The following is a 26,167-nucleotide window of genomic DNA, read 5'->3' as shown; positions in this document are numbered from 1 at the left end:
CCGGCGGACTTGGTGTCAAGTTGAAGCCAAGGGAAGGCGTCTGGATGGTTCCCTTGGCAACAGTCGCCATGGGGATGCTGCTGATGCAAGGAGAGGCCTGTGCCGCTCTTGGGAGCCTTTGTAGGCCGCACTTCTCCCGGTCGCACAACTAAATAAAGTTTCCAGGCTGGAAAAAACAACATTTCATGAGGAAGTTTCAGCAAGTGTTGCTTGGGAGCATCACCAGGTAAATACTTTGATGTTTTTGAAAAATTCTGTAAATGCCTCTTGCTTCCTTCCTTCCTTAGGTGATCCCTTGTTGTCTGAGTAGAATGGCTTTCCAAGTGTAGTGTCCATACGTAACTGTAGAGCCCTATTCTTGATCTGCATGTTCTTCCACAGCGAGGACATCGGTTTCCAGGTGGAAGGCAGTCCCTGTCAGGGTTGGTTTGACACACCTTTCTCTTGGCACGTTTCTCCCTTTCTCCCTCCATTTGTGCCTCTTTGAATTCCACAGCACTGCTGGTCACAGCTGACCTCCAGTTAGTGCGCTCAAGGGCCAGGGCTTCCCAGTTCTCGGTGTCTATTCCACAGTTATCTTTTTTTTTCCAGTTTTTTAAATTTAAATTATTAAAAAAATTGAATTTTACATATTCAGTACTTATAACTTATACATTCTTTAACAAATTTGCAGTACAGAGTTATGTATATCATAGCTCCTATAATATTTTCACTCTCTAACTATATTACATACTCATATTATTTTTCCTGCAATATTGTTTTTATGATGGTTTTACTGATATTGTTGATTTATTGTTGTAAATTTATGTGTTTTGATTTGTTTTTATATTGTGATATTGGGCAAGGCCCCATGTGAGCCGCCCCGAGTCCCTACGGGGAGATGGGGCGGGATACAAGAATAAAATTATTATTATTATTATTATTATTATTATTATTATTATTATTATTATTATTATTATATTATTTACCTTTGTTACTCCTCGCCTAGTGCTATCCCTTCACCCCAGAAAAGCCAATTACAATATTTATTTCCAAAATTCCATTGTTTCTTTTACAGATTTTTTCCCCGTACCTTCTACGTATACAAAATCTATTATGCCACAGTTTTCAAGGTTAGCTTTAAGCCAGGCATGGGCGAAGTTGGGTCCTCCAGGTGTTTTGGACTTCAACTCCCACAATTCCTAACAACCTCAGGCCACTTCCTTTTCCCCTTCAGCTGCTTAAACTGACGACTGCTGGAAGAGCACTTTGGTTTTCTCAATGTTCAATGAGAGGCCGAGCTTCTCGTATCCTTCTGCAAAGGTGTTTAGAGTGGCTTAGAGTAGGTATTTTTCTGAATGAGCACACCCTGCATTATCATCAGCATATTGGGGTTCTATAACAGATATTGTTGTGACCTTGGTTTTGTCTTTCAGTCTGTTGAGGTTAAGTAGATTACCATCTGTCCAATAGATAATTTCCACTCCGGTGGGAAGCTTCCCATCAACAAGATGAAACATCATCGTGATGAAGATGGAAAATAAGCTTGCGGCAATAACACCACCGTCCCCGTTTGACACCTGATTCCATCTTAAATGTGCCACTTTGGGAGCCGTTGCTGTCCAAGACGGTTGCCATTTGTCAGGGCATCTGATTTTTTGGAGGATGGTCTAAACAACACTGTGGTTCACTGTGTTGAATGTCAATGAATTCCATGTACAGAGGTTGATTTTGTTAGGCTGTTACAAATTGTGGGAGTTGAAGTCCAAAACACTTAGTGAGCCCAAGTTGGCCCATGCCTGCCTTAAGGTGTTCTTGAGATGTATGCATTCTGCTTTCATTGTTTTTCATAAACCTCTTTCCAGAAGTGAATCATGGACGTCAACGAAGAAGTGATAGAAAATTTAAAAATGCAGTTCAAGACCCTTCAGGAGCAACAGCAAAAGCGAATGCAGGCCTTGATGGGGAAAAAGAAGGAAAAGCAGCAAAGCCTGAAAGAAAGCAGCCAGGAGACATTTGGAGTCCAAGACGACCTCAACTTATCCATGCTGGAGAATGAAGTGCCAAAGGAGGATGCCAGTAAAAGGTAAAATGAATCAAGAGAAGGTTTGGCCATCCGTGAAAGCAAAGGCAGCTAAAGCAGAGAAGGCCATTGGCCTTGTAAAACTAAAACTTCTATGATTCCACAGCATAGAACCATGGCAGTTAAAGTGGTGTGAAACTGCATTAATTCTATGCCAGGCATGGGCAAACTTGGGCCCTCCAGGTGTTTTGGACTTCAACTCCCACAATTCCTAACAGCCTACCGGCTGTTAGGAATTGTGGGAGTTGAAGTCCAAAACACCTGGAGGGCCCAAGTTTACCCATGCCTGTTCTATGCTGTCAATGCACCTTATTTAGATTTATTGTTTGATTCTCAGTGCCCTTAAAACCAAGTATGGCTATTCAAACATATTGGATTTCATGTTCCAGAATCCCAAAAAGAGCATGGCTACAAATGAGATTTGTTGGAAATGGCAACCTTCTACAGGCTTCCTATACCAGTTTTTTGTTATATATATAATTGAGATTGCTTGCTATATTGTATGTATATATTGGTATGCAGTTTTCCCTTAACTCTATGTTGTTTGAGGTTGTGGGAGGGACTGCAGACCATGTGACCACATCTGGGACTATTCGGATCGACACCCCATTTTAGCAGGCAGTATGCAATAGACCAAAAGGATAGCAGTTTGAATCCAGGGAGCAGGGTGAGCTCCCACTGTTAGCCCCAGCCTCTGCCAATCTAGCAGTTTGAAAACATACTAATGTGAGTACATCAATAGGTACTGCTCCTGCCGGCCACATGACCTTGAAGGTGTCTACGGACAACACCGGCTCTTCGGCTTAAAAATGGAGATGAGCACCAACCCCCAGTCGGACACAACAAGACTTAATGCCAGGGGGAAAACTTTATCTTTACCTATGCATTAGAAGTTAGTTGAGTTAAGTATGTTGCAGAAGTCCGTCAGTACATATTAGAAGTTAGTTGAATACACTATGCATCAGAAGACAGTGTTAGTATGTATGCAACAGAGAAGAGACTGAAACAGAATCTTGAAGAACAGACTGTCTAAACTATGAGCCAATAAGCCTGTACCTGTATGCTGAACACATGAAGTTTTGTAAGTAAAACAACTATGTTAACTTTTAACGATGTCTGCTTATTTTTAGTCTCTTGAGAGCATGATTTGAAAGCAATATATTTTATGGGAGAGTAGATGTTCTTTTGGGTAATTGAAATAACACTTCTGAAGATCTGCTATATATTTTGTGCATTGGCAAATCTTTGTTCCTAACAGTTTGAAGAGAAAACCAGGGATATCAGTCTAACAGCTGAGAAACCTAAATTGCCTTGCATGAATACTAGTAGATATTTATTTACCACCAAGGAGAAGATTGACTCAAGCAAATTTTTAACTCTTCTCAGGAAGATCATACTTTACAAAATGGTTATGATTATTCCAAATAATGTGAATGCCAATCGCTATGGCGATTCATGGTTTTCCAAAAGATTATGATCTCTAAAAACTCATGTCTTTCCAAAAAGATTACACTATATAACAAGATTAGAAAAAATGTTCCATTCCTGGTTTGAAAGTGTTATTTCCTGTTTAATTGTGCATTCCCTACTTTGAAAATCATTGTTATACTCCAGAAACTTAGTTTTTGTGGCTGCCACAAACTACTTTGAATTGGCTGAAACTTAGTGAGATATTCATTGAAAAACATGAGCAAAATGTGCTACAGGATGTCCCTTCTGCAAAGATAAAGTGTTTGCAGTTTAATAAACTTTCCCCATGTTATTATGATAGAACCAATTAGGAAATGACACCTTTAACTTAAACAAAACAAAACTCATGTTACATAGTGTTCAGATGACTAACTGCAACACTGTAATCAGATGCAGAATTCCAGATTTAATGTGAGCTCAGGGAGGAACATTCTGTTTTAATGTTTATATGCTTCAGGTATGACTTACACATTGTTATGATTTTTAATATTAACTGCTTTGAGCTTTCTTTGGGTGAGACAAAAACACATAATAATAATAATAATAATAATAATAATAATAATAATAATAATAATAATAATAATAATAACCAGAGAAGAGGATTTTCCCTCCACAATTTTGGCCATCACAGAATTTTGGAGACAGGATTTCACGAATTAATGCATGTCATGAACGCAATTATTCTTTCAATGGTCTACAGCCCCAGCCCCCCTTCACTCTCTCTCTTACTGGCATTTTCCTGGGTCAGAACAACACCAACCATTTATATCCAGTTTTATATTTAAAATGCATATTTTCTTCTTTAGGTTACTACAAAATGAAAATGAGCAGCTCCAGAACCAACTCCGTGAAACCGTTGATGAAAACGGCAGGCTTCATAAACTGCTGAAGGAACGAGAGTTTGAAATCAAGCAACTCCAAATGAAAATACAGGAGGAAAGAATGGCTCTGATGGGTAAACTAAACAGAAATGCTTTATAAGTCACTGTTCCTCTTCTTATTTTTCTGTATGCTCTTGGGACCATGGTGGCACAATTGCTTAAACCCTTGTGCTGCTGAACTGCTGACTTGAAGGTTGGCAGCTCGAATCCACAGGATGGGGTGAGATCCTGCTGTTAGCCCTAGCTCCTGACAACATAGCAGTTCGGAAACATGCAAATGTAAGTAGATAAATACGTACTGCTTCGGCGGGAAAAGGCAAAAAGACACTTGAAACTATCTTACCGGCCACACAATCAGGAGGTGTCTATGGACAATGCAGGCTCCTTGGCTGGGAAATGGAGAAGAGCGCCTTCCCTAGAGCCAGAGATTAGCACTGCCTCCAGAGCCGGAAATGAAAGGAGAAGCTTTTGCCTTTGTGCATTTGTGTCTCATTGTATGTCATTGTAACAAGCCATTGAATGTTTGCCTGTGCCTGTTTATATGCTGCAATCCACTCTGAGCTCCCTTGGGGAGAAGGGTGGAATATAAATAAAGTGGTGTTATTATTGTTATTATTATTATATTATGCTCTGCCAGATTATGTGGGATGCAGATCCACTAAACAAAAAGTGTTAAATGGATATCATATATATAATTTACAAGCATTGCAGAATCCAATACAAAATAAGATTGTATGTATTTAAAAGGTGTTAAACCTGCACTGGGCAACACAACCTCTCGTAAGCAAGAAATTTGGCAAAAGCATTTATTTTTGCAATTTAGGCTGGGTCTACACTGCAATATAATCAACTTTTGGAAGCCAGGTTATAGGCTTTGAACTGGATTATGAGTCTACACTGCCACATATTCCACTTCAAAGATGATAATTTGGATTAAGAAACTAGATTATATGGCAGTGTAGATGGGGCCTCCTTTTGATCAAAAACATTTAAGAGAATGAGATGTCAGAAGAGAGACTGATGCGACAACGAGAAAGAAACTATTGGCAATTGAAAAAATATGGAGCAGTTCGATTTTTAATGGATGAAGCCAAAATAAGTGCCCATGTTAATTTCTTGACATTCCTGAAACCACCACCAATATCTGTCTGGTGAAACGTGCTTTTTAAAAGTTCTTAAGGAAAAAAGGGAAAATATCAAATTTTTTCACCATAAGAACTTTTCAGGAAAAAAAATATGTCACTTCAGTTAATGTTCTGCATACTTAAGAGTATGACATGGCTTGGATCATAAAAACCAAAACCAACCCCCGATATAATAATAAATAGCAGTAATAAATAAATACATAAATAAAACTTTATTTATACCCCACCACCATCTCCCTGCGGGGACTCGGGGCAGCTTACATGGGGCAGAGGCCCAAACGACATAAGGACAAAATAAACAACAACATAATACAATACAAAAGATAAAACAGTAATACGATATGAAACAAGATTATTATAACAGTTAACAGTTAATACGTCTATTCTCTTTCTTCTTTTGTAGGAACATCTGCCTTATCAGGAGACGTTGCAGCAACTAAAATTGTGGAGTTGGCAAAACAGAACCGGCATTTGACTGCAGAGGTTGAAAGAGAAAAAGTCAAAGTGAAACGGCTGAATAACAGAATCAAAGAGCTGGAAAAAGAAGTGAGACTTCCCTCTGTGTGATAAGGTTTTGCATAAATTCAGATTGATCATAACAGATCAAGACAGAACAATTGCACAGATTGCTAGATAAGATCCACATCGCATCTGCATTGCATCCCTGAACTCAGCAGGGAGAGGAAAGCTTAGCAGCGGATTTTATGTTATTTCTTATTGCTGTTCACGTGCTTCCTTGTTCTTTCCTCCTAATGTTATATTGTGATTGCCAGACTCAAGGCTGTGTTGTATTTGTCTATCATGTTTATTCACATCTGTTTTGTAAGTTTGCAAGTAAAATTCTCTCACACGATTATTGTTACAATCGTTACAATTGTTCTGTAATTCAGTTAATAACACTATGTAACAAAAGTTGAAACATTTTCTGCTCCTGGTTTGAAAGTATTATTTCCTGTTTAATTGTGCGGTCCTTACTTTGAAAGTAGTTTCTATACTCCAGAAACTCCGTTTTTGTGACACAAACCATGTTGAATTGGTTGAGACTCATTGAAAAACTATAGCAAAATCTGTTCTAGGATGTTCCTCCTGAAAAAACAAAGTTTTTGCAGTTTAATAAACGTTTCCTATGTTTTTAAGATAGAACCAATTAGAAAATGACATTTGTAACGCAGGAACAAAAATCGTGTTACATAGTGTAATCCTTATAAATAATATGGTGTTTTTTTCTAGTTGCAAATGACACTTGTCAAGGTGCAGCCACATGGAGACAAAGACAGTCAACCAGCTCGTAAAACAACAGATACATCTATGGTAAGCATGACTCTGAACTCATTGAGAGCATCATTTGTGGACCACAGATAAAATGGGTGCCATATTCTTTCCCAGAAGGCCACACAATTTCCCCCGGTGTTGTAATTCATCCTATGATTGTTTCTGATGTCACTGGAGATGATGATCTTGCTGGGCTTGAGATTTTAAGTCCTGAAAATGAGCATTGTGTTTCTCCTGTGGTTTCTGAAGGCCACATTCCCGAAGGCGCCAGAGCAGCCTGTCTCTAGGGAAGCGAGTTCTGAAGGTGAATTGCTAGGTGAAGAGATTAATGAGCTAGGAGATAGGAAACAGAACTTTTATAAACTTTGGGCAAGGTCTCAAGCGTGCCGAAGTTCATTGCGCTTGTTAGCTAAGAAACCCTTATCTAGTTGTAAAGGTAAATGATTTCATGGCAGACTATGAGACAGGAAAAGCTTTATATGAGTCGGGGAAAAGATTTTAGATCAGTCTGGGCAATGTTGGAGTTGAAAGAGTATCTTGCATTGAGCCTTTGTCAAGAGAATTTCTAGTTTCATGTTTTCAGTTAGCCAAGTTCTTGTTTTTCAAGATTAAAGGATTATTCTGGGGTTCTGTGTATTGGATTATGCTGCTTTATTTACCTGGATAGTTTGTATTCTTGGATTTTGAATGCTATTTTTGTATCTTGGAATTAATGGACTATTTCACATCTTTGGACCACACATTTTTTTCCATTTTTATTGCTTTGCCTTTTATATATTCTTCAATAAGCTGCTTGCTGATTTATTGGACTGGTGTGATGTTTTAAGTACGGAGGTGTTCCTGCTCTGGAACACAACACTCGGGTTCTGTTATGGAGTAGGAAAACCAGCCAATCAAAGAAAGATGGGCCCTTTATGAAGTTGCTGAGAGTTCCTCTTTCAGATATTGCCTTCTATTATTTTGCAGAAAGGTTTTAGTTTTGTTTTTTCTTAATGCACTTACATATTTAATATTCTAACTTCTTTAAAATCCATTGAAGATTGCCTTAGGGAATCTAGTATATCTAGAGATGATGATGATGATATAAACACTATCAATTAATCAAAAATCTTCATTCTTCTTCGCTGCTATTCCTCAAATAACTACATGCCTCTTAATTCCCTTCAACCCCAAGAGCCCCGAGGCAAAAGCCTTGCTAGAAAAGTTAACAGCAGCCAACCTCAAAGTCTCCGAATATCGCAACCAGCTCCAGACCACCAAGCAGGACCTGAAGATGACACAGAAGGTAGGAATCTCTGTGATCTGTGGCATGATAATCTAGTTATTGTGTCCATATATTGCTGTCAGCTGAGATAAAGATGTTAAAAATCATACTGGAGAAAGAAAAGTAAAGTGATGGGTTGGAGTCAGAGCTCTATGTGTTGTATCAGATGTTTCTGTTGCAGTTTATTTGGTTTGGAGGGACCTCAGTGCAGATAGAGATCAGTGCTCTTCTTGACCATAAAACCTCCATTGGCTACATATTGTCAAACATTGGCCTTCCAGGTGTTTTGGACTTCAACTCCCACAATTCATAACAGCCAAGGGCAGATATTTGCCCATGCCTGTCATTAGCAGTGCTGCTTTCGGGATCTAAAATCTACAATGTATGGCAAAGATATTAAGAACCCTCAGGTCTAGAGTCTTGGGCAAATATGGTTATACCAGTACATATGGCCCAAAATGCTATAGTTTACTGCTCATCTTGGATGAAATGCTGACAACCTTTATGAAGTCATTCAAAAACATTCAAACTAATTTTAAGGGGAAAATGGAGTAGAAATTAATGTTAAAAATGGGATTGTAAGCTAAATTGGACTTTTTTAATGGCCTTATAAACAGTTTGTTAAGGAAGATGCTGGTGCTTATTGCTACAACACCTAAATCAAAACAACAAAATCTCCAATGCCAGGTTGCATTGCCAAATTACATTACATTCCTCTTCAGCTTTTAGCAAATGAAGTTGGAGAAGATGTTGACGTTCAGAACCTGTTGACCACACCGGGCACCTGGCGCGGACGGGCCCAGCGGATCCTGATCTTGCAAGGCAAAGTGAGTGAGTTGCCGTCTTCATTTGTCCTCTTTTTTATGTATTCATTTCACTCGTTTTGGCTCCTTGATGGACTGTGGAAACTTTCAGCAAGATCAGATTAGCAAGCAATTGACTAAAGAGCTATAAGGTTTTGTTTTCCTGCCATGTGCAGCTTTAATTTGCCCATTAGAGTTAATTAGGCACAAGTTACTCTGGGTATGGGAAATGTTCAGAATTCATTGTGGTTGTTGAACCACAATTCTCAGCATTCTACACCACTGGTTATGCCAGACTTCAATTCTTGTGAGTCCTCATCTTTGTTTTGCCAGTCATCTATAAAGATGTTTTCCATTTGTTGTTGTTGTTGTTGTTGTTGTTGTTGTTGTTGTTGTTGTCATCGTCATTGTCGTCATTATTATTATTTACACAAAGACAGTATGACACAGCAAACGAGAGAGATATGTTGGATTTTGTATTATTATTATTATTATTATTATTATTATTATTATGTTTATGTTTATGTTTATGTTTATTTATACTTTCTGTCTTCACAAGGAGACTTGTTGTGAGATCTAGGACTAAAAAGCAATTGTTGCTGCTTTAGACAGAAGGAATGAATCGCCAATCTTCCAAATGGGCATGGAAGAGATTGTAAACAGAACCAGCTTTGTACAGATAATGAGCTCATAGTTTGATGAAGAAGACAAAATATTAGAAAAAATAGAGGACCCCAGTGTGGAAATAAAGTATTGTCCTCTTGATTCTTGTACAAGTAATGAATACCCTCCTGGCCCCTGAACTGAGTATCTATAATCAGTTATTTAAGTTCCTATTTAAAGACCAAAGACATGCAGGAAAGTAGCTGAAAATAAGACTGTATCCACACTGATAGCAGTTTGACACCACATTAACTGCCATGGTACAATGCTATGGAATTATGAGATTTGAAGTTTTGTGAGATCTTTACCTCTCTCCATGAGAGAGCTCCTATGTCACAACAATCCACAATTAAAGGATATTGCCAAGGCAGTTAAAGTGATGTCAAATCATTATACTTCTGCAGAAGCATTGTCCTTTGAATCTCTTGGGGCCTCACATGCTCACCCAAGGGAATCCTTTTTTCTAGGATCAAATACTGCCTTCTCATTCAAGAGTAGCAGTCAATACTCATCCAAGCCTTCTGAATATCCTTCCCATTCTCTTCCAGGTCCGGGAGCTAGAGAGCCAGTTGGGCCTCAGCAAAAGCAGGCTGTCTGAAAACGGCTGTGGGGACGAAGCATTAAACCTTACAGACTCAAGGAAGGAATCTGCCCAAGAGAAGAATCTGCAGCGGATCCGGAGCTTGGAAAGAGAGAAAAAAGAAGCTCTAGAGGTAAGGAAGTGAGGCGAGGGAACAAAGAGTCCTCTTTGGATCAAGGAGCTTGGCCTCTTGACCGAGAAGTCAGTCTCTAAAGACACCAAAGCTCTGTGTTCTTGGATGGAATCACAACCTGTCAAAAAGCGGAACACGTATGGATGCCCCAGCCTCAGTTCTGGCCACTATCCGAGTATAAGAAAGATATGTATGAAAAGGAAGCTTCATACCTTCTCTTTCCGTTGTCATTTAGCTCTCCAAGATGATGATTTATATCTCTCTATATCCCCCCAAAAAGATACTCAAAGCAGCTTACAGTAAAACCAATACAGCACTATTTAAAACCCGAAAAGCATGCAAACATTAAAATAGAATTAAATATTAATGGTATTAAAAATAAAAACTACAATATTTTCCAAGATCATGGAAAGTGGAGAGGCCCTTTATCTTTGCCTACATGGGTGAAGAAGCACTGGGTTGAAAGGGGGAAGAGGATTAAAGTTGTTTTATTGCAACAACAACAACAATAATAATAATAATAATAATAATAATAATAATAATAATAATAAATATTTATATCCGTCTTTCTTTTTTAAATGAGATGTAAAGTGTTGCTGTGCACACACGTTTCTTCCATGCGAGTGCAGATTGCTTTGTATTTAGAAAAATTGTGAAGAAAAGAATTTCCATTTGAATTCCATATTACTTCCATTTGAATATGAAGAAAATTCAAAGTCATGTAGGTTTTGCCCCCACAAATTGGAGCAGATACGTTGTGAACTGGATAATATGAGTCTACACTGCCATATGCAGTTCAAAGAAGATAAGCTGGATTTTATATGGCAGTGTAGATGTGGGTCTTAATTTTAAATGTTGTTTTTCACTTTCTCTCTTCACGGAACTGTAGAAAATGACCACTGAACACAATACCCTCCAGAAGGACCATGAAGAGGTGAAAAAGAAGCTGGATGGAGTCAAATCTAGGAACAAAGTCCTGGCCAATGAGGTCAAAACCCTGAAGGAGCAAATCGCAACCCTGTTAGACAAAGGGAAGCATGACGACGAACTCATTGATGCTTTACTGGTACGCTCAGACTGGGGCTTCACTCTAGACCAGGCATGGGCCAACTTGGGCCCTCCAGGTGTTTTGGACTTCAACTCCCACCATTCCTAGCAGCCTCGGGCCCCTTCCTTTTCCCCCTCAGCCGCTTAAGCCCGAGGCTGCTAGGAATGGTGGGAGTTGAAGTCCAAAACACATGGAGGGCCCAAGTTGACCCATACCTGACCAAGCCTGACCCATACCTGACCAAGCCAAGTTGACCCATACCTGACCCATACCTGACCATTTATCCCTTTTGAGGAAATGGCATAATTCAGGCACAAACACTGTACAGCGGCTAAGAAATATTGCCTATATACATGTGTATATATACATTTTTATTGTTGCACTTTTTGATAGATAGGCAAATAAATTATTTATATTTACATATTATTATATTATCTTATGACATGTATTATTATTATTATATATAACCATTTTAAAATGCTGTGATGGATAAATGCTGAAGATCCTGTATTGCAGGCTAGGTACCTCCAATGTATGCTTGCTTTATTGCTGAGTTGCACATTTCACATGAAAGAGCTTGTCCCAGATAAACGTTCTGGTTAATGCATTTCCTTTGCAACATTGAATCTGGTACTGCATGTATCTATTCTTCCAAAACTGTGCATGTCCCTTGCTTTAGGCTGAATTTGCTGTATTCATTCCTCCTGAATGAATCACGTGTATATAAAACCAAGTGTCCCACATGCTTATTTTTCATTGCTTTGCCAGAACCAGCAGAAGGAAATGCAAATCATCTTGAAGAACTTGAGTCAGCAGGACGAACGGAACAAAGACTGCCGCCAAAGCCTGGGGATGCAGGTTAATGTGGAGCTTCAGAAGCAAAACTGCCTCATCGATCAGCTCAAGCAGATAGTCGCCGAGCGAGAAGCCAGAGTCAAAGAACTGGAGAAGGAAGTCAGGCAGATGCTAAGTATGCAGGTAAAACCAGATCAGGCAAAATCGCCTGGAAAGTCACTCGTGTGTAAATTACTCATCAAGAATGACTGGACCAGCCCCTCCTCCTGTTGGTACATTTTAATTTGTATCCTAGAATTAAATAAACAGGCCCTTAGAAGAACATTCCAACAGGAAAAAGCAAGCCTTACGTGTTTAGAATCTGTCTAAACATCACTTATAGGTTAGTCAGACAAAACATTTGCTTTGCGGAATGTGGGACGGGAATCAATATTTTCAGAGGCATCATTTAAGCAGATTCGATCTCAGGGGATTGCAAAAACATGACATATGGATCATCAAATACAATTTTGTATTTTATAGTGTTGAAGAAACTAGCATATCTACCTGGCATTGCCTGGGTATCAGAGAACCCTCTGCCCCCCTGCTTTCATCCCTTCTTTCTCTCCCCTCATCCCTTTTCCCCTTTTCTTTCTCTTCCTTCCTTTCTTCCCCTCCCCTTTCTCCCTTGCCCAGCTCCAGAGAGAGCCCCACAATGTCTCTTTATGGCTCTTTCCTTCGTTCCTCATTTCCCCTTTTCTTTCACCTTCCTTTCCCAGTGACATCACAGAGGGCCACTTCACCTAGCAACGGCCAATCCTTTATCAACAACAGCCAATCTATTGTTAAACCCTTGTACCAGCAGGACTGCTGACCAATGGGTCGGCGGTTCAAATCTGGGGAGAGCGGGTGAGCTCCCTCTGTCAGCTCCAACTCCCCATGGTAGAAGCCTCCCACAAGGATGATAAAACACCAAAACATCAGCCAATTCCCTCACTCCAGAAGTGAGTTGCAGTTTCTCAAGTTGCTCCTGACATGAAAAAAAAAACTTCCTAGCTGCTTCTTGCCTTGGGAAGAAAGCTGCCACTTTTTCTAGCTGTTGTAACTTACTGTTGCCAAAGAAAGAGTAAACATACCCATGTTAACAACACAGTTAATGGACCACAGTTGCTACGTGTAAGATGCAAAAACATTGCAGTGTGTAAGACACGTAATAAAAAGCACCCTCTCTTAGTCCATCTTAACAAGGGTGAAAGCTAAAGGGAGGCCAGAAAATAAGCTCGACTGAGACAACAAAAATGTATAATATCTGATTTGGTTGATATTTTTATGCCAGCATCATGTTCATCGTACAGATGAAAATACCAGTCCTGTTTCCGAAATGTCTGCAGAATCTTTAGAAGAAGGGGATTGCATTTCAGCATCCAAGAAGGATGGCTTCATTGGAAGGAATGGTTCTGCACGGTAAGAAAAATAAAACATTATAAAATATAGTTTATTTCCTATCAGATGGATTTGTCCTACTCTGTAGACCAGGCATGGGCAAACTTTGGCTCTCCTCCAGGTGTTTTGGAGTTCAACTCCCACAATTCCTGGCAGCCGGTAGGCTGTTGGGAATTGTGGGAGTTGAAGTCCAAAACACTTAGAGGTGGGCCCAGGTTTGCCTATGCCTGCTGTAGATGCACCTTTTGTCTGTTTGACCTGTGAGAACTACAGTTCCCAGAATTCCCAGCCAGTATGGAAAGACCAAGTAGAGGAATGCTAGCAGCTACAGAGCAAAGAGTTTTCCAACCTCTTCAGATAAGTGGCAGCTCACACTAGAAGTGCATGAGGAGCAGGATATACATTTTACAGAGTGCTGTAAAAATATTGAGGAAGTTTTTATTTTTCCTAGGAAGAAGGTGTCTACGATGGGGCACACCCTTGTGGACTCAGCAGCTACTTCCTTCCCATCCACTGCTTCTCCTGAAAGGTCTGTACAATCTGCCTGTCATGGGCCAGGATTTGAAAATTCACATTTATTTATTTATTAGCAACATTTATATCCCACCCTTCTCACCCAGAAGTGGACTCAGGGCGGCTTACAAGTTATATTTACATACAATATATTGCACTATAACAATATATTGTAATATTATTAGTAATATTACATGTAATATAAATATACAATTATAATAGTGTATTATTATTATTATTATTATTATTATTATTATTATTATTGTATTACATCATGACATTATTAACAATATTATATGTATATACAATATATTATATTATTAGTATATCATAATATGAGCATTATATATTATGATATTGTTATAATTCTGTCAAGGACAGAACGCCACAAGATTCAAAGTAACAGAGTTTATTAGATTACAGAACTCAAAAATGCCCGTAAAACACAAGGGCCAGGCAGTTTTTGCCTTTAGGAGCAAAAAGGGGCAAAAGTAAATGTTCAAAAGATAAACCGGATTAAACCGGAGTTTAATCCGGGTAAAAACAAACTGCTTGCTTCAGCCTGGGTATAAACGAAACGAAAGCCAAGGAACAAAAGATACAAAGAATGCAACTAATTGGCAGCAGATTCCTCTCTGCTGCCAACACTGTGCTTAGAGTAACTTGCGTCGCTCCCCCACACACACAGCAGACAGGATCTCCAACACGAGTAAATCAGCCAAGGATTGTAGCAGTTGAGTAGACCAGTTCCGTTCCGTAGATCAAAGCCAGAAGCAGACGTTTGTAGTTTTTCCAAGTCCAAGAAGGGGGGAAGACAAGCCGTGGTCAGTTCAGTCCGAGTTCTCAAAGCAGGAGATGGCGTCCGTCAAGAAGACGACGGAAGGTCAAGCTAATAAGAGTAAGCACAGGTTTGCACAAACAAATGCCCACACAATCCCTCCCGCCGTCTGACCCTGGATTCCAATCAACTTACGTCACAGCACAGGAAAGCACACAAGTCTTCAGGGAAGCGTCCCACACACACACGGATCCCAAGCGTTTGCCCAGATTACCTTGCCCAACGCAATTTGCAATTGCTCTCAAGCCCCATTTTATGCCAGTTACAAATCTTCATCACTGTCAGCTGTCCTCCTTAACCCGGGCGTTTCCTCATCACTTTCCTCGTCAGAGCTGGAACACCTCTGACTACGCCCAACAGCTTCTCCAGCTGTGGATCCCGTCCCATCCCTCCAGCTAAACCATGGGTCTAATCCTGAAGGTCCCCATTCATCTTCTGTCCCATCATGGCCAGTGGCACCCACTTCCTCCCTTACCCGAGTCCAATCCATCTCATCCTCCTCTGAGCTAACCAGCCCCTCCTCCATTCTCTCCGTAAACCCTTCGAAAGACTCCTCGTCAGATGGTGCTGCAAATATGTCTCGCAGTCTTTTTCTCTCTCGCTCCTCGAGAGTATCTGACTCTCGAGGAGTCTTACGCCCACGTCTGTCAGTAACAGAGCCATGAGGCTCAATCATAACACTATCCCCTCTCACAAAGGCCTCCTCCCCCGATGGCGGAGAAGTGGCAGTGATACCCTCCGCTATAGCACCACGACGACTAGAGGTATCAAGTTTCAACAGCGAACGATGAAAGACTGGATGGACCTTTAAACTAGACGGTAAACGCAAACGAAACGCAACAGAAGAAATCTTTTTAACGATAGGAAAGGGACCCAAATACCGAGGCGCAAACTTTCCCCCAGCCTGTTTAATATGTTTGGAAGATAACCACACCAAATCCCCTTCTTCCAACTCCTCCCCTGCCTGCCTGTGGCGGTCAGCCTGAGTCTTCTGCGTTGCCTTAGCTTCCAACAGTAAGCGACGGGCAACATCATGCAATGCAGCCATTTCCGAAGAGCGGTACACAGGGTCCGAAGAGACCACATTGGTCGACGGCGCCACACCTCCCCGTGGGTGAAAACCATAAGTTAGCTCAAATGGCGTATGCTGACTAGACGTGTGCACCGCATTGTTGTAAGCAAATTCCGCCACCGGTAACCACTTTACCCAAGCCGTGGGTTGATCTAAACAAAAACAACGCAGATACTGCTCTAAGAGCCCATTAACCCGTTCCGACTGTCCATCCGTTTGCGGATGGAAAGCTGAAGACACGTTTAACTTAGTCCCCAAACACTCATGGAAGTGTTTCCAAAAGCGTGACACAAATTGCGGAGCCCTATCTGAAATAATCACCTCGGGTGCTCCGTGCAAACGATAGATGTGCTTTGTAAATAGTAAGGCCAACGTAGGGGCCGCCGGAATGGTTGAACAAGGAATAAAATGAGCCAGTTTACTAAATAAATCCACCACCACCCAAATACAAGTATAACCCCCAGACTTAGGCAAATCTGAAATAAAATCCATGGAAATGATTTGCCATGGCCTCTCCGGAACAGGTAAAGACGATAACAACCCTCTAGGGCGCCCAACAGGCGTCTTACTCTGCTGACAAACGGCGCAGCTGTCACAAAAGCGCAGAATGTCTTGCCGCATCTTTGGCCACCAGTAGCTCCTGGTGATAAGCTGTACGGTCTTGAACCTGCCAAAGTGCCCAGCCATGGGTTCGTCATGGTGGGCTCTAATCACCTCCAACCTGAGGGTCCCTACTGGTACGTAAACCTGCCCCCTACGCACCAATACCCCGTCTTGATCCTGGAGATGCGGCAGTATGGTACGGTTACCTGCAGAGAGCAGCATCAGTTGCTCCTGAGTCCACACATCATCCTTCTGAGCCTCAAGGATCTGGTCATGTAACCCAAGCTCATTATCTACAACACACAGAGAGGCAGTAGGCAAGATGGTCTGACATACTACCTGCTCATTGGTCTTAAATTCCGGCTTGCGGGATAAAGCATCGGCCCGCAAGTTTGCCTTCCCCTCCACGAACTGCACCTTGAAGTTAAACCTGGAGAAAAACAAAGCCCAGCGGATTTGACGCTGGTTTAACTTCTTTGCTGTTTGCAAGTGCTCTAAGTTCTTGTGATCAGATCTGACCACGATCTGGTGCCGTGCCCCTTCAAGCCAGTGCCGCCACACCTCAAACGCCACCTTAATCGCCAACAACTCCTTCTCCCATATGGTATAGTTCTGCTCGAAGGGTGTTAGTTGCCGCGAGTAAAATCCACAGGGACGCAAGGTCCCTGAGGAATCCTTCTGAGACAATACAGCCCCCAACGCGTAGCTAGAAGCGTCCGCTTCTACCACGAACGGTCTGTCAACATCAGGATGGGTTAGTATGTTGTCCGATTGAAAACTAGACTTTAGTTGTAGAAACGCCTCGTGAGCTTCCCGCCCCCACACAAATGGCTGTTTCTTGCGCAGAAGCTGCGTCAAAGGTACCGTGAGCTTTGCAAAATTCGGAATAAACTCCCGGTAGTAATTAGCGAAACCCAAGAACCTTTGTACATCCTTCTTAGTCTTCAGCTCCTGCCATGAGTTGACGGCGTCAACCTTATGTGGGTCCATTTTAAGTTCCCTACCTGACACTACATGACCTAGGAACTCCACTTCAGGCACATGAAAGACGCACTTGGAAGCCTTGGCGAAAAGCCCATTAGCCCGCAGTCGGTGCAGAACCTGCTTGACATGTTGACGATGTTCTTTCTCGTCCTTAGAAAAAATCAAGATATCATCCAAATAAATCACTAAAAATTGGTCAATTAGGTCCCTGAACACATCGTTCATGAACCTCTGGAATACCGCAGGAGCATTACAAAGCCCAAAAGGCATGACTCGGAACTCGTGGCATCCGAAACACGTGTTAAATGCCGTCTTCCATTCATCCCCTTCCCGTATACGGATTAAGTTATAGGCCCCCCGCAGGTCAAGCTTGGTAAAGACCTTAGCCCCTTGCACCCTTGATAACAGTTCCGAGATTAAAGGCAGCGGGTACCTATCCCGAATGGTGTATTTGTTTAGGATCCGATAATCGCAGACCAACCTAAGTTCCCCAGTCTTTTTGGCTACAAAGAATACCGGTGCCGCAGTTGGAGAACTAGATGGGCGAATAAACCCCTTGGCTAAATTTTCATCTAGAAACTCCCGCAAAGCTTGCCTTTCCGGTACAGTCAAGGCATACAGCCTCCCTGCTGGCAGTTTCGCACCTTCTGCCAACTTGATGGCGCAATCATATGGCCTGTGCGGTGGTAATTTGTCCGCTTCTCTTTTACAAAATACATCAGAGAACTCCCCATACTCAGCAGGCACTCCCTCCATATCAGAATGAGTAACATTTAGAGTGCAACAATCCTGCCTCTTTAAGATCACTTTACGTGTTGCCCAATCTACTTGTGGGTTTACTACAGCTAGCCAATCCATCCCCAGGATCACATCATATCTAGGCAAGCTCGTAATATCCCACACAAACGTTCCCGTTACTCCCTGCACCTCCCACGTTACTGCTGAGGTTTCATGGTTAACCACCCCAGTCTCCAGCAGTCTCCCATCTGCTCCTTCCACCCACACGTCGCATGCCTTGCGCACTCTAGGAATGCCATGCTTCTTAGCAAACTCAATATCTACATAGGAGACCGTAGCCCCTGAGTCCAGCAGTGCCAAAGTAGAAACAAGTTCCCTTCCCCCAACAGATAATGTAATGGGTACGAAAACATGCTTCCTCCCCTCAGTTGACTGCTTGAGGAGCCCTAGTGCGTTGGACTCACGTCGCACTAGGGCTGGCCTTTTCCCGAAAGCTGGGAAGGTTTCACATTACAATTTTTGGCAAAATGCCCAGCATTCCCACAGTACAAACACAAGCCCAGCTGCCTCCTACGGCTCTTTTCCTCTGTAGACAGCTTTTTAAAGACCCCAAGCTCCATGGGCTCTTCCCCCATCACCACAGGTGCCCTGGTTACATGCATGGGTGGCGCACACATTGCTTTTGAGTGTTTACGAGCCTCGAACCTTGCGTCTAAACGCAGCACCTTAGCTACTAAGGCGTCCCAGCTTTCAGCCGGCTCCAAGCGTGCTAATTCATCCTGGAGCATATCACTTAACCCGGCAGTAAATAAAAGCATGAATGCATTTTCCCCCCAATCCAGCTGGTGGCGATACAGGTTAAACTTATTTAAGTAATCCAAAACAGTCCCCTTTCCCTGTTTCAACCGATACAGAGCCCACCCAGCGTTCTCCGTGCGGAGAGGATCCCCAAAAGTATCAGTTAACAACTTTTTGAAATTATTCAAATTGTCCTTGACTGGGTCATTTCCCAAAATTAAATTAGTGGCCCATTGTCCTGCGGGACCGGTCAACAAACTCAAAATAAAGGCCACCTTGCTAGTGTCTGTAGGAAAAGCATGAGCACTGAGCTGAGAAAAATAAAGCTCCACTTGTGCCAAAAAGGTTGGCAACTTGCACCTGGTTCCGTCAAAGCGTTCAGGAGTCAAAACATGTCCTTTCACAGCCTGAGCTGTTTGGATAACGGTAAAAGCCGTTTGCAATTGGTCTACTTTGGCCCTTAACTCATCCATCGTCTTCCTGACGGGTTTATTGCTGCAATAAACTTTTTATGGGCGTTGGGCAATCTGTCAAGGACAGAACGCCACAAGATTCAAAGTAACAGAGTTTATTAGATTACAGAACTCAAAAATGCCCGTAAAACACAAGGGCCAGGCAGTTTTTGCCTTTAGGAGCAAAAAGGGGCAAAAGTAAATGTTCAAAAGATAAACCGGATTAAACCGGAGTTTAATCCGGGTAAAAACAAACTGCTTGCTTCAGCCTGGGTATAAACGAAACGAAAGCCAAGGAACAAAAGATACAAAGAATGCAACTAATTGGCAGCAGATTCCTCTCTGCTGCCAACACTGTGCTTAGAGTAACTTGCGTCGCTCCCCCACACACACAGCAGACAGGATCTCCAACACGAGTAAATCAGCCAAGGATTGTAGCAGTTGAGTAGACCAGTTCCGTTCCGTAGATCAAAGCCAGAAGCAGACGTTTGTAGTTTTTCCAAGTCCAAGAAGGGGGGAAGACAAGCCGTGGTCAGTTCAGTCCGAGTTCTCAAAGCAGGAGATGGCGTCCGTCAAGAAGACGACGGAAGGTCAAGCTAATAAGAGTAAGCACAGGTTTGCACAAACAAATGCCCACACAATCCCTCCCGCCGTCTGACCCTGGATTCCAATCAACTTACGTCACAGCACAGGAAAGCACACAAGTCTTCAGGGAAGCGTCCCACACACACACGGATCCCAAGCGTTTGCCCAGATTACCTTGCCCAACGCAATTTGCAATTGCTCTCAAGCCCCATTTTATGCCAGTTACAAATCTTCATCACTGTCAGCTGTCCTCCTTAACCCGGGCGTTTCCTCATCACTTTCCTCGTCAGAGCTGGAACACCTCTGACTACGCCCAACAGCTTCTCCAGCTGTGGATCCCGTCCCATCCCTCCAGCTAAACCATGGGTCTAATCCTGAAGGTCCCCATTCATCTTCTGTCCCATCATGGCCAGTGGCACCCACTTCCTCCCTTACCCGAGTCCAATCCATCTCATCCTCCTCTGAGCTAACCAGCCCCTCCTCCATTCTCTCCGTAAACCCTTCGAAAGACTCCTCGTCAGATGGTGCTGCAAATATGTCTCGCAGTCTTTTTCTCTCTCGCTCCTCGAGAGTATCTGACTCTCGAGGAGTCTTACGCCCACGTCTGTCAGTAACAGAGCCATGAGGCTCAATCATAACAAATTCACTCAGGAGACATGGCTTTGAATCTGCAAGGCCATTCAATGCTAATCAAGCTGGCCATTTGCAACATTCACACTTGCCTCAAACAGACAAGAGTTCTTTCTCCCACACTGAACATCATTCCACCGGTATATAAACCCCACTTGCCTAGTTTCCAGCAGACCTCACAACCTCTGAGGATGCCTGCTGTAGATGTGGGTGAAACGTCAGGAGAGAATGCTACTGGAACATGGCTATACAGCTCGGAAAACCCACAGCAACCCAGTGATTCCAGCCATGAAAGCCTTCGACAACACATGTTTAGCTTAGCATGGGATTTTTGTCTTATCCCTTCCCTATCCCTGATCCTTGTAAAATCTAGATCAACAGCTACTGAAATAGCTGTAGGCTCCTTTGGTCCCCTGAGATTGAATGGGACACAATTATAAGTAACTCCTATATAATGAGCATCAGTGGCCACATTGTGGCAGTGTTGCCCAAGCACTCTACTCCTGCAACATGATCACTAAGCTCCTTTCTTTGCTCAGAGGGAGGCTTTGGCTCAGGATCAGTTTGCAAGACTGAACTAGCAAGTGAACAAAACTGGGTCAATGGACTCCACAGGGTGATTTTTGCATCTAAGGCAGTGCTATGGTTTCAATCAGTGAGGCAGGCAGGGGCAAACTTTGGCCCTCTAGGGGTTTTGGACTTCAACTCCCACAATTCCTAACAGCCGGTAGGCTGTTAGGAATTGTGGGAGTTGGAGTCCAAAACACCTGGAGGGCCACAGTTTGCCTATCTTGTTCCTCGAGATAGTCTTCTTGAAATAGTTTTAGACAAGTCCTATTTAGGGACAAGTCCTATTTAGGGACAACTTTTTATGGCAATATTGGTTTGTCACAGAAGAACCAATAAAAAAGTCTTTAAATTGCCAATTTAATTTGGTGTAAACAATTTTGGACTGCAGCCCACAGATCCGATGAAGTGGGGTGATATCCATGAAAGCTTATTCTAGATAAAACCTGTTTGCCTTTAAATACGAGGCTGGATCAAAAAGTTTTGCCTCCTGTGTCATAAAAACATTATAGATGAAAATATAACAACAGAAGTTCTACAAATCATAGCCTGAACTATTTTTCTATGCAAAACTACTGTTCAACATAATCACCATCAATCTGAACACATCTTAACCCATGCATCAAAACTATTTCGGAAAAATTCAGGGTTTTGCTTCATGACCCATGATTTTAAAGCTGTTTTAATGTCATTCCACTCATTGGATCTGAAACCACGTACGTTGTCTTTCAGAGGTCCAAAAAAGACAACCTAGATGGTTGTGTTCAAATTGATGGTAATTATGTTGAACAATAGTTTTGTGTAGAGGATCATTCAGGCTATGATCTGTAGAACTTCTGCTGTTATATGTTCCTTCATAAAGTTTTTATGACACAGGAGGCAAAACTTTTTGGCCTACCCTCGTATTACAAACATCTTTCACCTCTAAGTAGACTTAACCCAATCCTTTCCACTTCTTTAGTGTTGCCAATCCCGATGATCCAGATATGAAACCCCTAAAAATCCAGGTCGCCGAATACAAGACTCTTTGCCAGGCGGCTGAAATGGAGCGCGACAGGTTGATCGAAATGGTCAGCGTCCTACAAAAAAGGTGATAAGCTCCTGAATGTGTAAGATAAGCTCCTGAATGTGATGTTTGCCCACTTTCCCCAAAACACTCCATGGAGGAAACATGGATCCATCCTTGCTTGTGCATAAATGAAAATATCATGAAGATTTGTGCCAGAAGCATAAGAATTAAATGCCAAACTCTTCTGTTTTGAATGCCAGGGTGGATGACAGCACTACTAAGGTTTGGGAAGCTGAAAAGAAGTTCCAAGAACAGCAACGGAAGTGCAGTGCTCTGGAGCAGCAGGTTGAAAAACTGAAAACGGAGTTAGGAAAGAGTACTGGCTCTGGAAAAACCCACTCAAAGAGCAAAGCGGGTAATGTGGACTATTTCTTTCCAAATTTCTTTGAGCAGTCTGAGAGTTTAAGCCAGGCAGGGACAAACTTGGGCCCTCCAGGTGTTTTGGACTTCAACTCCCACAATTCCTAACAACCTACTGGCTGTTAGGAATTGTGGGAGTTGAAGTCCAAAACACTTGGAGGGCCCAAGTTTGCCCATGCCTGCTTTAAGCCCAACATCAAAGATTGATCTCTTGCATATACAAGGCTTAACTTTGGGATCCCGGGACATGTTGCAGTCTGCATCAGCTTCCAACAACAATAAGGAAAGTCACGGGAGTTTCATTTCATCCAATCAGAATTGAAAAGGGACTCAAGGAGCATCAGGTTCAATCTCCTGCTTAGTGCAGGATCTCCAGTGAACGCATCCCTGTCCTCTTTTTGAAAACTCCAGAAAAGCAAACTCTCAACCATCTATCCATATGTTCCATTGCTGAACTGCTCTTAACTGCCAAGACGTTCCTTCTAATATTCATTCAAAATGACTTCTGTAATTGAAACCAATAGACCCAATACTACTTCTGGGAAAACAGAGAAGAAACATGAAATGTTTGACCTCCTATGTTCTTGTCTGTTTATCCCAAAATTGTTAAACCTGGATCAGAGAGAGCAACGTGCGCTATGGAATCCTTTCCATTCTGTGGGCACAATGCTGCACTGGCCTACAGGACATTTCCTCCTCCTGAAACCCATAAACTCGTCAAGATCAGAGATGAGCGGACTACAGCTGTCTTCAAGGCAATGGGCGGCTAATAGATGCCAGTTGCAACCCCCACCCCTCCATGCAGTTGATGATAAAGAATAAAGGAACCTAGTTAGGTTTGAAATACGAGTTAAATTTTATGGGTTTTTTTTTAGTGACAGGCCCTGCTGTATCTGCAACTCAGCTGCCCAGCAGTACCCAACAAAGCTGGAATATGGGCGATAGCAAGGAAACTCCTTCTACACAGCTCTCAGAAGTGCCCCTGGAATCTCAAATAGAAGAACTTTCCACTAGGTAGGATCTAGTTCTTTTAATTCATCTTTACCAGGTTTCAGGAGATGGATTCTCAGTAGGAAGCTTTCAGAAAGGGGTCAGGTTGCAATGTGCAGTCTTCCTGGTGTTCCTGGACAAGAACTCTCATTGGCCCTGGTCAGCAATGGAAGTGGTGAGGAGTTAGAGCAAGTATGTGCAAACTTGGGCTTTCCAGGTGTTTTGGACTTCAGCTCCCACAAGTTTGCCCATGCCTGAATTACAGTGACTGCAGTCCAGCAACATCTGGAGAACAATAAGTTGCTCAGTTCTCTACCCCCAGGAGGTGGTGGTGGTGGTGGTTGTTGTTGTTGTTGTTGTTGTTGTTATTATTATTATGTGCCTTGAAGTCATTTCTCACCTCCAGTGACCCAAAGGCAAACTCGTCACAGGGATTTCTTGCTAAGATCTGGCTGAGCTGGGATTCCACCCCTGGTCTCCAGAGTTGTGCCCCAGTTCTCAAATCACTACACTACAGTAGTTCTAGAATAAAACCATTTAAAGCATTGAAGGCATGAATGCAAACACTTGAACACAGATTTTAAAAAAACACCTTCTTTAAGAATAGTTTTCAAGGTGCAAACTGTTCATACAGCCATCTCAGTTTTAAGGGCAGAGGGCCAAGCAACGTAACCTAGCCTTAACTGCCTGCCAGGAACTCAGAAGTGATGGAGCTCCATGCTTGGGGTGGCACTACAAGGAAAGCCCTGCCACATGGAAGCATCGGCCTGGCCCTGTGTGTGGTGAGGCACACAACATCTGAGCTGTGGGTTTTCATTTCAAGGAGGTTTTATGAAGAAGATAGCCTTTCAGATATCTTGACCCTGACCAGGATACAACCCTATCATCACCTCCGCCTCATTTCGTAAAGTTTCAGAGGGGGTCCCGTTTTGTTATCCGAATCTCCACAGCATCCTAATTGTTTCGTTAAGATTTGCTCCGATAGTGGCAATGGGGAAAATGTTTAGGCTTGTTTTTCTCTCACATTTATGGCTATCAGGATGAAACCTGGCACACTTGTAGGCAACATTTATGACTTTAAGCCTGCCAAGTTTCAGAACATTTTGGTCATCTGCTGGTTTTTAGGATTATTTTTACAAATAAATAAAAAACAAACTAAAAGAGGTATCCCCTTGAAATTCTGAACAATGAGACAACATAAGTAGGACATCAGTCCTGCAGAGTTTTAGAAAGGTTCATTTATTTACTGATTTTTTAGAAAGTTTAAAAGTTTTTTCAATTGAACTATTCATTATTATTATTATTATTATTATTATTATTATTATTATTATTATTATCATATTTCCTTGTGTTTCGCATTATCTCCCAAAAGGGAACTCAAAACAACTTGACATACAAGCATTGGTGTACAATTTAAAATATACAAATATGCAACTATTAAAACATAATTAAACAGAAACAACACTACTTAAAAAACCACACCTTGAAATGCTCCAAAACAACACATATTTACTAATCTCTCAGAAACATTTTGGAGGCATCCATTTCGTTTTGTAATACTTTGGAGAGGGTCCCATTCCAATTAGTAATTCTAAGCTTTGTATTCATGAATCCTATCAATTTCCGAATTACGAAACAGACCTCTGAAGCCTTGCACAGCCCTAATGGCAACATGTATGCCATTCATTTATTGATGAGAGAAAGCCCAAGGCAGTTTGTCTATTGAGTAGGACCAATCCATCCAATAGCCCACGTTGATCAAAGCAAGTAGGCCACATTCCTCTAAAAAGCCTAGAGGAGGGGAGGGTGTTTCTTATTCCATGATCAATGCATCAGACTAATGAATCTGTTTATATCTACCTAGGCTTGCGATCCAAATGGATGAGAATGAAGGCCTGAAGAGAGCTTTGCAGGCCACCATGAAGAACAAAGAGGATGACTTCCGAGTGTACCAGGATACTCTGGGCCAGGTGAAGGAGATCTTCCTGCAAGCTCTGAAGCAGCAAAAGCAGGACAGGAACTAAGCCTGGCCCTGCCATTTTGGCTTGCAAAGAGAGAAGGGGATGTCCCATTTGCTGAGGGTCTCATTGCTAAGCCTTAAACTTCCCACAAAGGATATTTATCTAAACACTTTCAGAAGGGAGGGGAAAATAGAGCTGATCGTGAACCACTTGAAGGTGTTGATGTAGTTGCAAACTCTTGCCACCAGCAGAAACCAAGAGGTCAGCTCTTGCCATTTATATTGTACATATTACTGTTTTCGCTGGAACTCTGAAATTCTCACACTGGATGCAAATCTAGGATTTGCTTGTGTCAGAACAGCTGCCATTTCTAAATGGTAAATATAGATACCATTTTTGTCTTTCTTACACAGCCATGGCAAAATAAAGAACATCTTATTTTCTCAAACTTAGTGGCATTCCCCTATTT

The 26,167-nt window shown here is 42.1% G+C and overlaps 1 protein-coding gene across 1 annotated transcript; it reads left to right on the top strand.

Annotated features, from left to right (window-relative positions):
* On the top strand, positions 1-26,146 carry ccdc13 (coiled-coil domain containing 13). The gene is made up of 16 exons (XM_008112237.3): positions 1-226; positions 1,845-2,065; positions 4,339-4,487; positions 5,962-6,104; positions 6,789-6,869; positions 8,005-8,115; positions 8,817-8,921; positions 10,109-10,273; positions 11,163-11,339; positions 12,090-12,299; positions 13,432-13,559; positions 13,990-14,067; positions 22,280-22,408; positions 22,588-22,742; positions 23,623-23,761; positions 25,602-26,146. The coding sequence occupies exons 2-16, from the start codon at positions 1,854-1,856 to the stop codon at positions 25,759-25,761; spliced, it is 2,142 nt and encodes a 713-aa protein (XP_008110444.2). The 5' UTR covers positions 1-226; positions 1,845-1,853; the 3' UTR covers positions 25,762-26,146.
* Positions 26,147-26,167: the final 21 nt, after the last annotated feature.

Source organism: Anolis carolinensis, chromosome 6 (genome assembly GCF_035594765.1).
Source record: "Anolis carolinensis isolate JA03-04 chromosome 6, rAnoCar3.1.pri, whole genome shotgun sequence".
NCBI lineage: Eukaryota > Metazoa > Chordata > Lepidosauria > Squamata > Dactyloidae > Anolis > Anolis carolinensis.
This window is presented reverse-complemented; position numbering and strand designations above follow the sequence as displayed.

Bases quoted from the DNA above. Each gene is read 5' to 3' on its own strand.
- ccdc13 (XM_008112237.3), top strand. From the start codon at position 1,854: ATGGACGTCAACGAAGAAGTGATAGAAAATTTAAAAATGCAGTTCAAG. The intron at 6,870-8,004 runs GTAAGCATGACT...TTCAACCCCAAG, and splicing joins AAACAACAGATACATCTATG to AGCCCCGAGGCAAAAGCCTT. The intron at 22,409-22,587 runs GTGATAAGCTCC...TTTGAATGCCAG, and splicing joins GTCAGCGTCCTACAAAAAAG to GGTGGATGACAGCACTACTA.